Raw genomic sequence first — 13,330 nt, 5'->3', positions numbered from 1 at the left:
GTAAAAGAGCTTTTACATTTATTAATTTAGAATAGGGTAGGGAATTTTTTATTTTGGGGGTCTTTGTTATTTTATTAGGGGGCTTAGAGTAGGTGGAATTAGTTTAAACTTGTTGTAATATTTTTCTTATGTTTGTAAATATTTTTTTATTTTTTTTAACTTAGTTCTTTTTTATTTTTTGTACTTTAGTTAGTTTATGTAATTGTAGTTATTTGTAGAAATTGTATTTAATTTATTTATTGATAGTGTAGTGTTAGGTTAATTGTAGGTAATTGTAGGTATTTTATTTAATTAATTTATTGATAGGGTAGTGTTAGGTTTAATTATAACTTAGGTTAGGATTTATTTTACAGGTAATTTTGTTATTATTTTAACTAGGTAACTATTAAATAGTTCTTAACTATTTAATAGCTATTGTACCTGGTTAAAATAATTACCAAGTTGCCTGTAAAATAAATATTAATCCTAAAATAGCTACAATATAATTATAATTTATATTGTAGCTATATTAGGATGTATTTTACAGGTAAGTATTTAGCTTTAAATAGGAATAATTTATTTAATAAGAGTTAATTAATTTTGTTAGATTTAAATTATATTTAACTTAGGGGGGTGTTAGTGTTAGGGTTAGACTTAGCTTTAGGGGTTAATCCATTTATTATAGTAGCGGTGAGCTCCGGTCGTCAGATTAGGGGTTAATAATTGAAGTTAGGTGTCGGCGATGTTAGGGAGGGCAGATTAGGGGTTAATACTATTTATGATAGGGTTAGTGAGGCGTATTAGGGGTTAATAACTTTATTATAGTAGCGCTCAGGTCCGCTCGGCAGATTAGGGGTTAATAAGTGTAGGCAGGTGTCGGCGACGTTGTGGGGGGCAGATTAGGGGTTAATCAATATAATATAGGGGTCGGCGGTGTTAGGGGCAGCAGATTAGGGGTACATAAGGATAACGTAGGTGGCGGTGCTTTGCGGTCGGCAGATTAGGGGTTAATTATTGTAGGTAGCTGGCGGCGACGTTGTGGGGGGCAGGTTAGGGGTTAATAAATATAATATAGGGGTCGGCTGTGTTAGGGGCAGCAGATTAGGGGTACATAGGGATAACGTAGGTTGCGGCGGTGTACGGAGCGGAAGATTAGGGGTTAAAAAAAATATGCAGGGGTCAGCGATAGCGGGGGCGGCAGATTAGGGGTTAATAAGTGTAAGGTTAGGGGTGTTTAGACTCGGGGTACATGTTAGAGTGTTAGGTGCAGACGTAGGAAGTGTTTCCCCATAGGAAACAATGGGGCTGCGTTAGGAGCTGAACGCTGCTTTTTTGCAGGTGTTAGGTTTTTTTACAGCTCAAACAGCCCCATTGTTTCCTATGGGAGAATCGTGCACGAGCACGTTTTTGAGGCTGGCCGCGTCCGTAAGCAACTCTGGTATCGAGAGTTGCATTTGCGGTAAAAATGCTCTACGCTAATTTTTTGGAGCCTAACGCAGCATTTTTTTGAACTCTCGATACCAGAGTTAATTTTATGCTGCGGCCAGAAAAAAGCCCGCGGAGCGTTAACAGCCCATCTACCGCCAAACTCCAAATCTAGGCCATAGTGATCAAACACGTATTAACACCAAATAACATTTTATTATTATTTGGATCAACATTTACCATCACTTTAATATACTTTATAACCTCTAAGTTTGTCTGTTTCTAAGCCCCTGTTGACCAACCCTTATATCTCAGTGCTCTTTTTTTTACTTTCTTGCATTACAGCCAAACAGTGCTAGTTCCTGTGTGCCATATAGATACATTGGCTCACTCCTGTGGAGAATAAGGATGTTATACAAGAACCAGCACTGATTGGCTAAAATGCAAGAATGTAAAGAGCTAAAAAAAAGCACCAAGGTAAGAGACAATCTGCAGTGGTTGGATACAGTTAATCATAGAGGCAAAAAGAGTATTAATACAACTGCGTTAGTCATGCAAAACTGGGGATATTGGTAACAAAGCGATTATCTATCTTTTTAAACAATAACAATTTTCAAGTAGACTGCCCCTTTAACTTGATATTGCACTTATTATAATTTATGCCACAATAGATTTTCATATTTGGTTCTTACAGATTTCTCAGGTACCAGCTTCCTTCATCATATCCCCATCACATGCAGATAGTCACGCACTCACAAAGTATCAATATGAAAAACTCTTAAAGGTGCTCATAGACTGTGAATACAATACATACTGCCCACAGAATAGCACAGAAATGTAGATAAAATATACAGTAAAAACATTTGTATTGAGAACAGATTGCTCTATTTATAGAATATTCCTATTTATACACTTTTATACAAAAACACATTACAGTGGAGCAGCATAGGTTGGTTGTCTTGTTATCTTCGAGATAATTCCAGTCATGTTAGTGTAATGAGAACATTCTGTACTTACACAGGAGATCGGCAAACGTTCCCACACTATAATCTGTGCCGTGCTTTTTCTTCAATGCTGATGCCGCCATCTTTGCCACTTTGAACTGTTGTAAAATAAAAAAAAACGATTGGTGTCAATGATCACAACAGACCAAATGAAAGGCCAAAGGGGGTGAATTATCAAGCTCTGAATGGAGCTTGATGCCCCTTGTTTCCGCGCGAGACTTCAGGCTCGCCAGAAACAGCAGTTATGAAGCAGCGGTCTAAGACTGCTGCCCCGTAACTGATCCACCTGCTCTGAGACTGCGGACATCAATCAGCCCGATCCTATACGATTGGGCTGATTGACACCCCCTGCTAGAGGCCGATTGGCCGCGAATCTGCAGGGGGCGGCATTGCACAAGCAGTTCACAAGAACTGCTTGTGCAATGATAAATGCCGAGAGCGTATTCTGTCGGCATTTATTGAAGTGCGGTGGATATAATACGTTACATCACATCATGTCTGCTCGCACTTTCTTAAATCGGCCCCAAAGTCTCTTTAGTAAAAGGCAATACATTAACCAAAAATATATATTGTTATTACTGATTCATTAACAAGGCGCAGATCTTGGCCCTGAGCATTACGCTGCATTTTAGGTCAGAATCCCCTCTGTATAACTCTAATACCACCTGTTAATACTCTGAACATGCAAACTAACCGCTCCACAGCAATTTGTTTACATAAGTTACATCTGTCTAATGTTTACTTCCTGAATTTTTAAATGTATAGTTTTGCTTATTTTTAAATAACACTGCACTGATTTTTAGACTCCTAACCAAGCCCCAAAGTTTTAGGAGAATACTGATGTATACCCACTCCAGCTTGCACCTGCTTGTGTAAAGAGTCTTTTCATATGCAGAGGGAGGGGGAGTGTCTGCTTTTTTGCTATAGAACCACTTTCATTGGTTGTTTCAGCTACCTTTTTTAACAGTGCTAAACTGAGAGCTTCTAAGTACATTTTAAACGGTTTTATACTGCATTTTTAGATCAGTATCTGTGCATATTATTCTTTATAGTAGTGTCTATTACATGCAGTTAAAGGGACAGTCAACACCAGAATTTTTGTTGTTTTAAAAGATAGATAATCCCTTAATTACCAATTTCCCAGTTTTGCACAACCAACACAGTTATAATTATACACGTTTTAATTACCTTGTATCAAGTACAGCCAATCAGAGCTGTCTCCATGGTAAATTCATGTGCATGAGCTCAATGTTATCTATATGAAACACCTGAAATAATGCCCTCTAGTGGTGAAAAACTATCAAAATGCATTTAGATTAGAGGTGGCCTTCAAGGTCTAAGAAATTAGCATATGAACCTCCTAGGTTTAGCTTTCAACTAAGAAGAGAACAAAGCAAAATTGGTGATAAAAGTAAATTGGAAAGTTGTTTAAAATTACATGCCCTATTTGAAACATGAAAGTTTTTTGCGGACTTGACTGTCCCTTTAAATGAAAATTTGTGTATACTGTCCCTTTAAAAACTGCTTATTCGCTGTTTTCTATATCCACATGACCATTATCAGCCATTTTCATTGTTTATTGGCAACACTTTTTTAAATTAGCCAGTCCATTATTCTGATCAAATACTGAAAGACACATTTACAGGGCCATTTTTCACCTTTTTAAATTCCGCAGCTAAAAGGACTAAAACTCAGACAACACTTTCTGAATTGTTACCAAGTATTACTAATCCATCACTTAAAGTACAAATTATAATGAGCAAAATCCATAACAAAACAAACACATACTGTATTCCCACTCTGCCGATAATGCCTCTACTCAATGCCCTTAAAGAGACATACACACATCTCTATCATTTTGTAGCATAAAAGGTTAAAGGGACAGTATACACCAATATTCATATAACTGCATGTAATAGACACTATTATAAAGAAGAATATGCACAGCTACTGATATAAAAATCCAGTATAAACCTTTTAAAAATGTACTTAGAAGCTCCCAGTTTAGCACTGTTGGTGGGGTTAGGCTGGGACCCCCACTGAAAGGGGCTGGGAAAGCATAAAGATCAGACCCTCCCCTGCATATGAAAATACCCTTTACAGAAACAGGAGCAAGCAGGAGTCTGTATATATCAGTATACATCTAAAACTTTGGGGCTTGGTTAGGTGTCTGAAAATCAGCACAATGTTAATAAAAAAAATAAGCAAAACTAAACATTGTTACAAAAACACTCCCAGATTGGCTATATAAATGGATTATCTACAAAACATTTATGCAAAGAAAAATCTAGTGTACAATGTCCCTTTAATAACACGTCACCTAGCATCACTACACGTTATTAAAAGGGATCAATTGACATACAACCTGTGATATAATCGCTAAACCCCTGATAATGACATTTTGAATGCTTTTTATTGTGCGCATTTGGTTTTTGAATTACTAAATCCCAAGATTAATGTTGCAAATAACTTCATTCTTATTTGGAAGGCAATGATTTCCATCTTCACTGGTATTAAACCACATAAGCATTTTGGGATTGTGATGGCTGGATAACACACTCATAATATCATCTTACTTCATTACCTACAAAAAAAAGTGCAGCAAGCTTGTCAGCAGCGACCCTATAGTTACAAAAACCTCTGGGGGAATCTGATGCCTCTGGAATTAAGGATATTCTACTATATACTTCTCATAGGTTCATCTGTTTTTGTTCTGTTATTTTTATTTTATTTTTTTAATATGCTTTAAAATAATTTCTTGTGCTTGTGCAATGCCGCTCCCTGCACATTCAGGTGGTGTGAATCATGATTGCAGTCGTTTCCGGATCAATAGAAACTACGCGTGAAGAAAGCAGCCTCTGCTGCTCATTTTTAAATCCCCCCTATGAATTAAGTTATTCAATGTCAGATTTAAAGTGAAAGAGTATCATCCCTGTTCCAGATCTGATATAGTTTTTGATCCCTTCTGTGAATCTTCAAAACGTAGGAGTGGATCTTATGAAGGATTCACACTATTATTCATGTGACAAATATTTGTTCCTTAAAAGATTCTATGGATAGACAAGGTGAATTACATGTGATTAAACCATATATCTCTATTATCTCAACTTAAGACAGAAACATAATAGTTCAGAATTTAGGGAAAAGACATGAATAGCATAAATGCACTTTTATTTTCACAGCCAGTGATATAACTAAGTTACTCTACTAGATAAAAAAAATGAATTTGAATTGCAATACTAGAAACGTATGTTCCTTTAAATATTACATTGCAGTTACCGTTTCATTGTAACTCTTTGGCAGTTCTGTAGTGTATCCATAAGCTGTAAGGATGAACTGGCTGTATGAATGAATCGTTAGGTAGCAAATAATGTCCGACTTCCTGCTTTCCATAAAATTAACCACTGCCCTTGTCTCTGGTTCAGATGCAGGTGAATTTCCACAGAATGAATTGGCACTGCAGTTTTTTGAAGATCCAACATCTTTAGAAATATGAGATACATTGTAACATTAAACTGAGTACTTAAAGGGGCATTAAACACTTTGAGGTGGTAATATAAAATAAATCACACACACACATACACACACACACACATATATATATTTATTTATATATAAAACTAGGCACTATACTTTCATTATTTATTTTGTCTTCTTTTCCTGTAATTCCATTCTGAAACTGTGATCTTTTCAGTTCCTGTTAGAATTGAAAGTGTAAAACACCATTATATTCCACACAGCCATTGGCTGCACACTCTAGTGACCTATTTATATTATAACTATCGCTAATTGGCCACAGCAGAGAAAGTAACCTAAATTACAACATGGCAGCTCCCATTAATTTATAGACACTTAAACATTGCCCTTATTTTGTTAATATGTAAACAACTAATGAAACTTTAAAAAAACATAAATGTACATGTTATTCTCAGACTAATCTTTTCATTGAATGCATAATTGTATGTAGCATTTATTTAGTGTTTAATGTCCCTTAACATTAGACTTAAAGGGACACTGAAACCAATTTTTTTATTTCGTGATTCAGATAGCAATTTTAAGCAACTTTCTAATTAACTCCTATTATCAAATTTTCTTTATTCTCTTGGTATGTTTATTTGAAAAGCAAGAATGTAAGTTTAGATGCCGGCCCATTTTGATAAACAACCTGGGTTGTCTTTGCTGATTGGACAGCATCAATAAAAAAGTGCTGTCCATGGTTCTGAATCAAAACTTTGCTGGCTCCTTAGCTTAGATGCCTTCTTTTTCAAATAAAGATAGCAAGAGAACAAAGAAATATTGATAATAGGAGTACATTAGAAAGTTGCTTACCATTACATGCTCTATATGAATCATGAAAGAAAAAATTTGGGTTCAGTATCCCTTTAACAAATATTTTTAAGAAGAGTTGCAAAATGAATTAGAAACAAACATTCATGTTCCATAACAAGTATATAAAAAAAAAATTGTTTAAAGTTTAAACAAACAAAAAAAGGACATGAAAGTCAAAACTAAACTTTTATAATTCAGATAGAGCATGCAGCTTTAAAGGGACACTGGACCAAATTTTTTCTTTCATGAATCAGATAGAGCATGCAATTTTAAGCAACTTTCTAATTTACTCCTATTATCAATGTTTCTTCATTCTCTTGGTATCTTTATTTGAAAAGCAAGAATGTAAGTTAAGAAGCCTGCAAATTTTTTGTTTACAACCTGGGTTGTTCTTGCTGATTGGTGGATAAATTCACCTGCCAATAAGCAAGTGCTGTCCAGTGTCTGATCCAAAAAGTGGCGGGCTCAGAGGCCTTCTTTTTCAAATAAAGATAGCATATAAATAAAAATTGATAATAGGAGTAAATTAGAAAGTTGTTTAAAATGGCATGCTCTATCTGAATCATGAAAGGAAAAAAAAAAATGGGTTCAGTATCCCTTTAAGTCTTCAATTTATTTTGTATAATCAATGTTACATCTTTCTCTTTGTATGTATTGCTGCGCTACTTACCTTCTTTGCTGCGCTTAGGTTCTGATGCCATCTCTGACTGCATCAGAACAAGGCTCCCATTGGAGTCTATGGAAAGCATGCTCTCATTATTTATTATTATTATTATTATTGAATATTAGTAGAGCACCAATAGATTCTGCAGCGCTATAAACATAGGCGGTATATAAGAAAACATTTATAGGGATCAAACAGGTAGAGGGCCCTGCCAAGAGTTGCACTGCTCTTAAAAAGGTGATCTACAAACAGCTGGACTCTTAGGCTTACATGCTAAGGGGGTTCAAGGGGATAGCAATGGAGGAGAGGAACTGGTATAAAGAAAGGTTAGTGTAGGTTGTATGCATCCCTGAACAGTAGAGTCTTTAGGGAGCCCTTGAAGCTTTCAAAACCAAAAATTGGCTGGCTCCTTAGCTTAGATGCCTTCTTTTTCAAATAAAGATAGTACGAGAAAAAAGAAAAATTGATAATAGGAGTAAATTAGAAAGTTTAAAATTGCATGCTCTGAATCATGAAATAAAAAAAATGGGTTCAGTATCCCTTTAAGTGGAGAAGAGGAACTGGTATAAAGAAAGTTAGTGTAGGTTGTATGCATCCCTGAACAGTAGAGTCTTTAAGGAGCCCTTGAAGCTTTCAAAACTAGGGGAGAGACTTGTGGAGCCAGGCAGAGAGTTCCAGAGAATCAAGGAGGCAAGAGGAGGCCAGTGAACGTATTGGCAGAGAGGTGCAGTAGATGAAAAGCAACGTGTTAGGAAGATGAGCCTGGCGGAGGCATTCATTATGGATTGTAAAGGAGCTAGGCGGCAGCTAGGGAGACCAGAGAGGACAGAATTGCAGAAGTTGAGGCGGGAAAGGATGAGAGAGTGAATTAAAATCTTAGTTGTGTCTTGTGTAAGGAAATGTCTAATTTTAGAGATGTCTTTTTAAGGTGGAAGCAGCACAATTTAGCCAAGGACTAAATGTGAGGAGTAAAAGAAAGATCTAAGTCAAGTGTGACCCCAAGACAGTGGGCATGCGGGTTAGGGGTAATGATGGAGTTGTTGACAGTTATAGAGAGATTAGGGGTGGAGATTTTGGAAGATGGGGGAAAATAAGGAGCTCAGTTTTGGAGAGATTTAGCTTGAGGTAGTGAGAGGACATCCAGGAAGAGATGTGAGAAAGACAGTTAGTGACACGGGTTAGCAAGGAAGGAGATAGGTCTGGTGCAGAGAAGTAGATTTGGGTGTTGTCGGCATACAAATGATTTTGGAACCAGTAGGACTTTAATAGGGAACCTATTGATGACGTGTAGATTGATTAGAGAAGGGGACCGAGGACGGAGCCTTGCGGTACCCCAACAGAAAGTGGTGATGGGGCAGAGGAAGCCCCAGAGAAGGCTACATTAAAGGTACGGTTAGACAGGTAGGAAGAGAACTTTGAAAGGGCTGTGTCACAAATGCCGAAGGATTGGAGAGTTTAGAGTAAAAGGGGCTGGTCAATAGTATAAAAAGCTGCGGCCAGATCAAGGAGTATAACAGAGAGAAGTAGCCTTTTGATTTTGCTGTAAGTAGGTCGCTGGTAACTTTAAAGGGACACTGAACCCACATTTTTTCTTTTATAATTCAGATAGAGCATGCATTTTTAAGCAACTTTCTAATTTACTCCTATTATCAATTTTTCTTCGTTCTCTTGCTATAACATTGTATTATATCAGAGGAAGCACAAGTTAAATTCGACCGCGTCAGGGGACCTCCAATTTTTTAAAGTTGCTCTTTACTGGTTAACTAAGATTATTTATTGCATTCAACTTTACACATATATTTTTGATAGAATTTAAACTACCGCATTGCTGGCGCAAAGCCAGGGCGGCAGTTAGACTCTGTAGTGTAACTGTCAGGTTCTCTACTAGCCACTCTTTAATGTAACCTTAAGTTTAAATCTTTAAATTTGCAACTTCAGTATCACCTTTTGGCTTTAACAATATTGCAGTTCAAATTTCATAATGGGATTTCACTGCACAATATTATTCCTATAAGTATTACTCTTTCTAACGCAGTCAGCAACCAACAGCATTATTCGCAGCAATATTATGTGTTCATAATCTAAGCCTGGAAAGATTACAGCAACCCAAAATATAAGATTGTCTAGCTCACATATCTTTTTAAGAGCGTATGACCCCAGTTACCTCTAATAATAAACGGATAAAGTTTGAATTTTACTTGATCTACTCTCATGACCAGTATTGTAGTGTTTTAAATTGTAGCAGGGCAGCACATTTCTAAGCTGTTTGTTTTTATAATCAATATTAATTAAAGTTACTTTTTCATTGAAATGGTTTTTATTGATTTTACATTCATTAACATCTCAAGACATAACAGTAATTTGTATAGACAGATCAGAACAAAAACAGTTATTAACATTCGCTAGTTCCTCCGCAACAAATGTATCTTCATCTCAAATTTGTTGTATGGAGCCAACCGCAATGTAACACATTTCGGGAGCAAAGGACGTCTGCTGGACTTCTCCCCTTCCCTCATTCTCTACTGTTTGGTACTCCATCTCCTTATTAATAAGTCATATCTGATATGTATTTCACATTTTATTCCCAGATACCATTTGTTAGGTATTACATTTTCTCCCTTTATATTGCTTCACGTCAGAAGCTGATGCAATGGCCTGTATCAGCAGGACATATCCTCCCGTGACACAGTTGATAGAGGAGCACATTCCCTGTTCAATCCGAGATGTCCATCACCCCATGTAAACCAGTAAAAGGGAAAACAGTACCCACTAAACGATAAACTTTAACCCCTCCCCCCCTACCAGGCATTTCCGTAACCTCCAACGGAAAGTGGGTGCTATTACCAATTATGTTTTTGAAGTTGCTAATGAGATATTCTTTATCTAATTAATTAAACAGCAAGTGTTTTAGAGCCTTTAAAGCCACCTCCTGGCCACCTCCTGAGCTCCAAAGCAATCTTAATAAATCCTTTCTCTCGTTTTATCCCCGGAGAAGGCGCATTCAAGTGTCCTCCCTCATTATCCAATAAAACCACACTTTTTGGAAATGATCCATAGACCCCTGTGACCATGCTGCTAATTATGACATTGTATAAATATCTTTGATTTTGTCTATTACCTCTGACCATGTGGGTGCTCCCTCCTTCCAGTGCCTGGCTATGCAAATTCTCAAACATGTGCCGAGTATTTTGATAAATGTATTTACTGCCGAGATGAATGGTCTTACCCTATCATTCAACAGTGCTTGTGAGATTGTTAATGTGATATTTTCATCCAGCAAACCACCTATTAACTCTGATAGCATCCTCCATAGTGACTGTACATTTGAGCGGTCCCACCACATATGTCTATATGTCCCCTTCTCCTTACATCCCCTATAGCAGGTCCCCCGTAAATGTGATGTGAAGTGTGCTGTCCTCTCAGGCGTAAGGTACCACCTGAAAGACACTTTCATACAATTTTCCCTCATATCTGCACTTAACATTCCTTTACTAGAGTTTAGCAGAATTTTATCCCACACCTTTTTCTCTAGTACTTCTCCTATGTCTCTCCCCCAAGGGAGATTTGGAATTATATTTTGCATCCTGGATCAGTAGATAAATTTGAGAGATCACATGTTTCCCCCTAGAGGGCGCCCTACAAATTCTTTCCAAGGTAGTAGGTGGTTGGTCAGGTCTATTTGCTATGTATTTAGTGATAGCCGATGATATCCGCAGTATAAAAAAACCAGTGTAATTGATATGGTTGAATTTTGTCTTGAATCTGGTTGAAAGTAAGCACTCGAGATTTATTTAGAAAGTCCGCTACCCTATATAATCCCTTATTTTCCCATTTCCCAACTGTATTTCTAAGCTCTAGGGGTATCAAAAATGTCATGGGCAAAAACAAGGATTGAGGTGAGCATAACTTCAGTTTTTGGGTTATCCTATTCCACATCCGAACTGCCTTCAGCGTAACTGGAGATCGGTATTGTAGTGAATATGCTGTTAAAGTGGGGTCCCATAAAATATCAGCAGGACTGTCACATCCAGCAATTTCCGCTTCTATCATTGGCCAAGTAATATCCCGTTTTTCCCCAAAATGATAGTTTGTGCCATCCTGGAGGTAATATTCCACCAGGTTTGGTAGCCCCCCTCCACCTGTCTATGTTGCTTCAATAAATGTGATGCAATTCTCGCCCTCCTATCTCCAATCAGAAAATGTTGCCTGCATAACATTCCTATCTGCCAGGGGGATCGCGATTGGTAAAGCCCAAAAAAGATACAATAATCTAGGGAGAACATTCATTTTTATAATTTATAATCTCCTGTACCACGGAAAATGACCCCTTCTACATTTATCTAAGTCTTTCCTAATATTTTTATAAATAGGGACATAGTTTAACTTATATAGATCTGAAAATGTATTATTTAATTTGACCCCCAGGTATGTTATATGGCTTTTCACCCACGTGAACTCAAAATTTGTTTCTATAATTTTCTTGGTATAAAGCGGGAGACAAATTGGAAGGACCTCACATTTGTCCAAATTAATCTTGTACCCCGATATCTCTGAAAACTCCCGTAGGATACTATAGAGGTTAGGCAAAGAGATCAGAGGTCTAGTTAAGGTCAACAAGAAATCGTCACTAAATAGTGTAAGTTTATGTTCAGAATGTGTTAGTTGGATTCCCGAAATGTCTCCTGACTGTCTAATAAGCGAGGCCAGCAGTTCTATGCAAATGGAAAACAGCAATGACGAGAGCGGGCATCCCTAATGGGTCCCATTTAAAACATCAATGTACCTCGACAAGTACCCTGCCGCTCCCACCATAGCCATCGGCCGAGAATATATAGTTCAAAGTGCCCGGATAAAGGCGCCCTTGAATCCTATGGTGTCCAGCACCTGAAACATGAAATTCCAGTCTACCCTATCAAACGCCCTTTCTGCGTCTAGTAATAGGGGTAAGGCTGTTTTTTCAGTTGTGACTAAATAGTCTACTAAAGTCAATATTCTCCTAATATTATCAGGGGCTTCCTGTTCTCTAACAAAAACCACCTGATTTCGATGGATCAGTGAGGGCAGTATTATTTTCAAACGATTCGCCATAATTTTTGTAAAAATTTTAATATCTAGATTTATCAGGGATATCGGCCTATAATTTTGGCAAAATGTTATGTTCTTTCCTGCCTTTGATATTAACACAATCTTTGCTTGTAACATCTCTTGAGGTAACTCCCACCCCTCCAAGATCCCATTGCAAAAGGCTAGCAAATTAGGTATTAGCTCCTTCTTAAAGAGTTTGTAATATTCTCCTGTAAGGCCGTCTGGACCCGCTGCTTTTCCTGCCTTAAGGTCTTTAATTACTGTCAGTATCTTCGTGAATTAAGATTTGTGAGATCTGAGACCTTAATTATATTCAACTTTGCCTTTTTTTAGAAGTCTATTTTTTTGTAAAGTAAGATCCCCGGGGACACCTTCTTCCCATCATATAGTAGCTCATAATATTGAGCAAAACTTTCAGTAAATTCCTGAGGATTTGAGGTGGGTGCCCCATTTTTTTTGTATTGTGGGTATAGAAAAAAATGTGTTTCTTTCCCATAATTTGAATGCCAGGTATTTATCCGGCTTGTTCACGTAGACATAATAGTGGGCTTTTAATCTCAGAGTCGCTCTGATACAGTATATGACTCATTGAGTATTTTGGCTAACTCCTGTCTTTTGGACAGAAGATTCTTATATACCCCAGTCGATAAGGTGCGCTGATGGTCTTTTTCAAGCCTTTCAACTTCCTTCTGCAGATCGCCTACTAACTGTGTCGATTTTTTTAATAAGTATCGATTTCTTTTTAATGAGAAGACCTCTCAGGAAAGGTTTATGAGTGACCCAAGTTACTAATGGATTTCTAGTGGACCCCACATTTATCTTCCAGTATTCCTGGACTGCTTTC

At 37.3% G+C, this 13,330-nt stretch overlaps 1 protein-coding gene across 2 annotated transcripts in view; it reads right to left on the bottom strand.

Annotated features, from left to right (window-relative positions):
* The window catches only part of CPO (carboxypeptidase O), a 445,436-nt gene that overhangs the window by 19,356 nt on the left and 412,750 nt on the right, over positions 1 to 13,330 (bottom strand). For both annotated transcript variants that reach the window (XM_053698643.1, XM_053698641.1), the window contains exons 10-11: positions 5,688 to 5,890; positions 2,422 to 2,506 (exon numbers count right to left, since the gene is read on the bottom strand). In XM_053698643.1, the coding sequence (XP_053554618.1) occupies positions 2,422 to 2,506; positions 5,688 to 5,890 (288 nt within the window). The remainder of the gene's footprint in view (positions 1 to 2,421; positions 2,507 to 5,687; positions 5,891 to 13,330) is intronic.

This window comes from Bombina bombina, chromosome 1, assembly GCF_027579735.1.
Source record: "Bombina bombina isolate aBomBom1 chromosome 1, aBomBom1.pri, whole genome shotgun sequence".
In the NCBI taxonomy this organism is placed as follows: domain Eukaryota; kingdom Metazoa; phylum Chordata; class Amphibia; order Anura; family Bombinatoridae; genus Bombina; species Bombina bombina.
The sequence above is the reverse complement of the archived record's forward strand: the minus strand, read 5'-3'. Positions and strand labels throughout refer to the sequence as shown.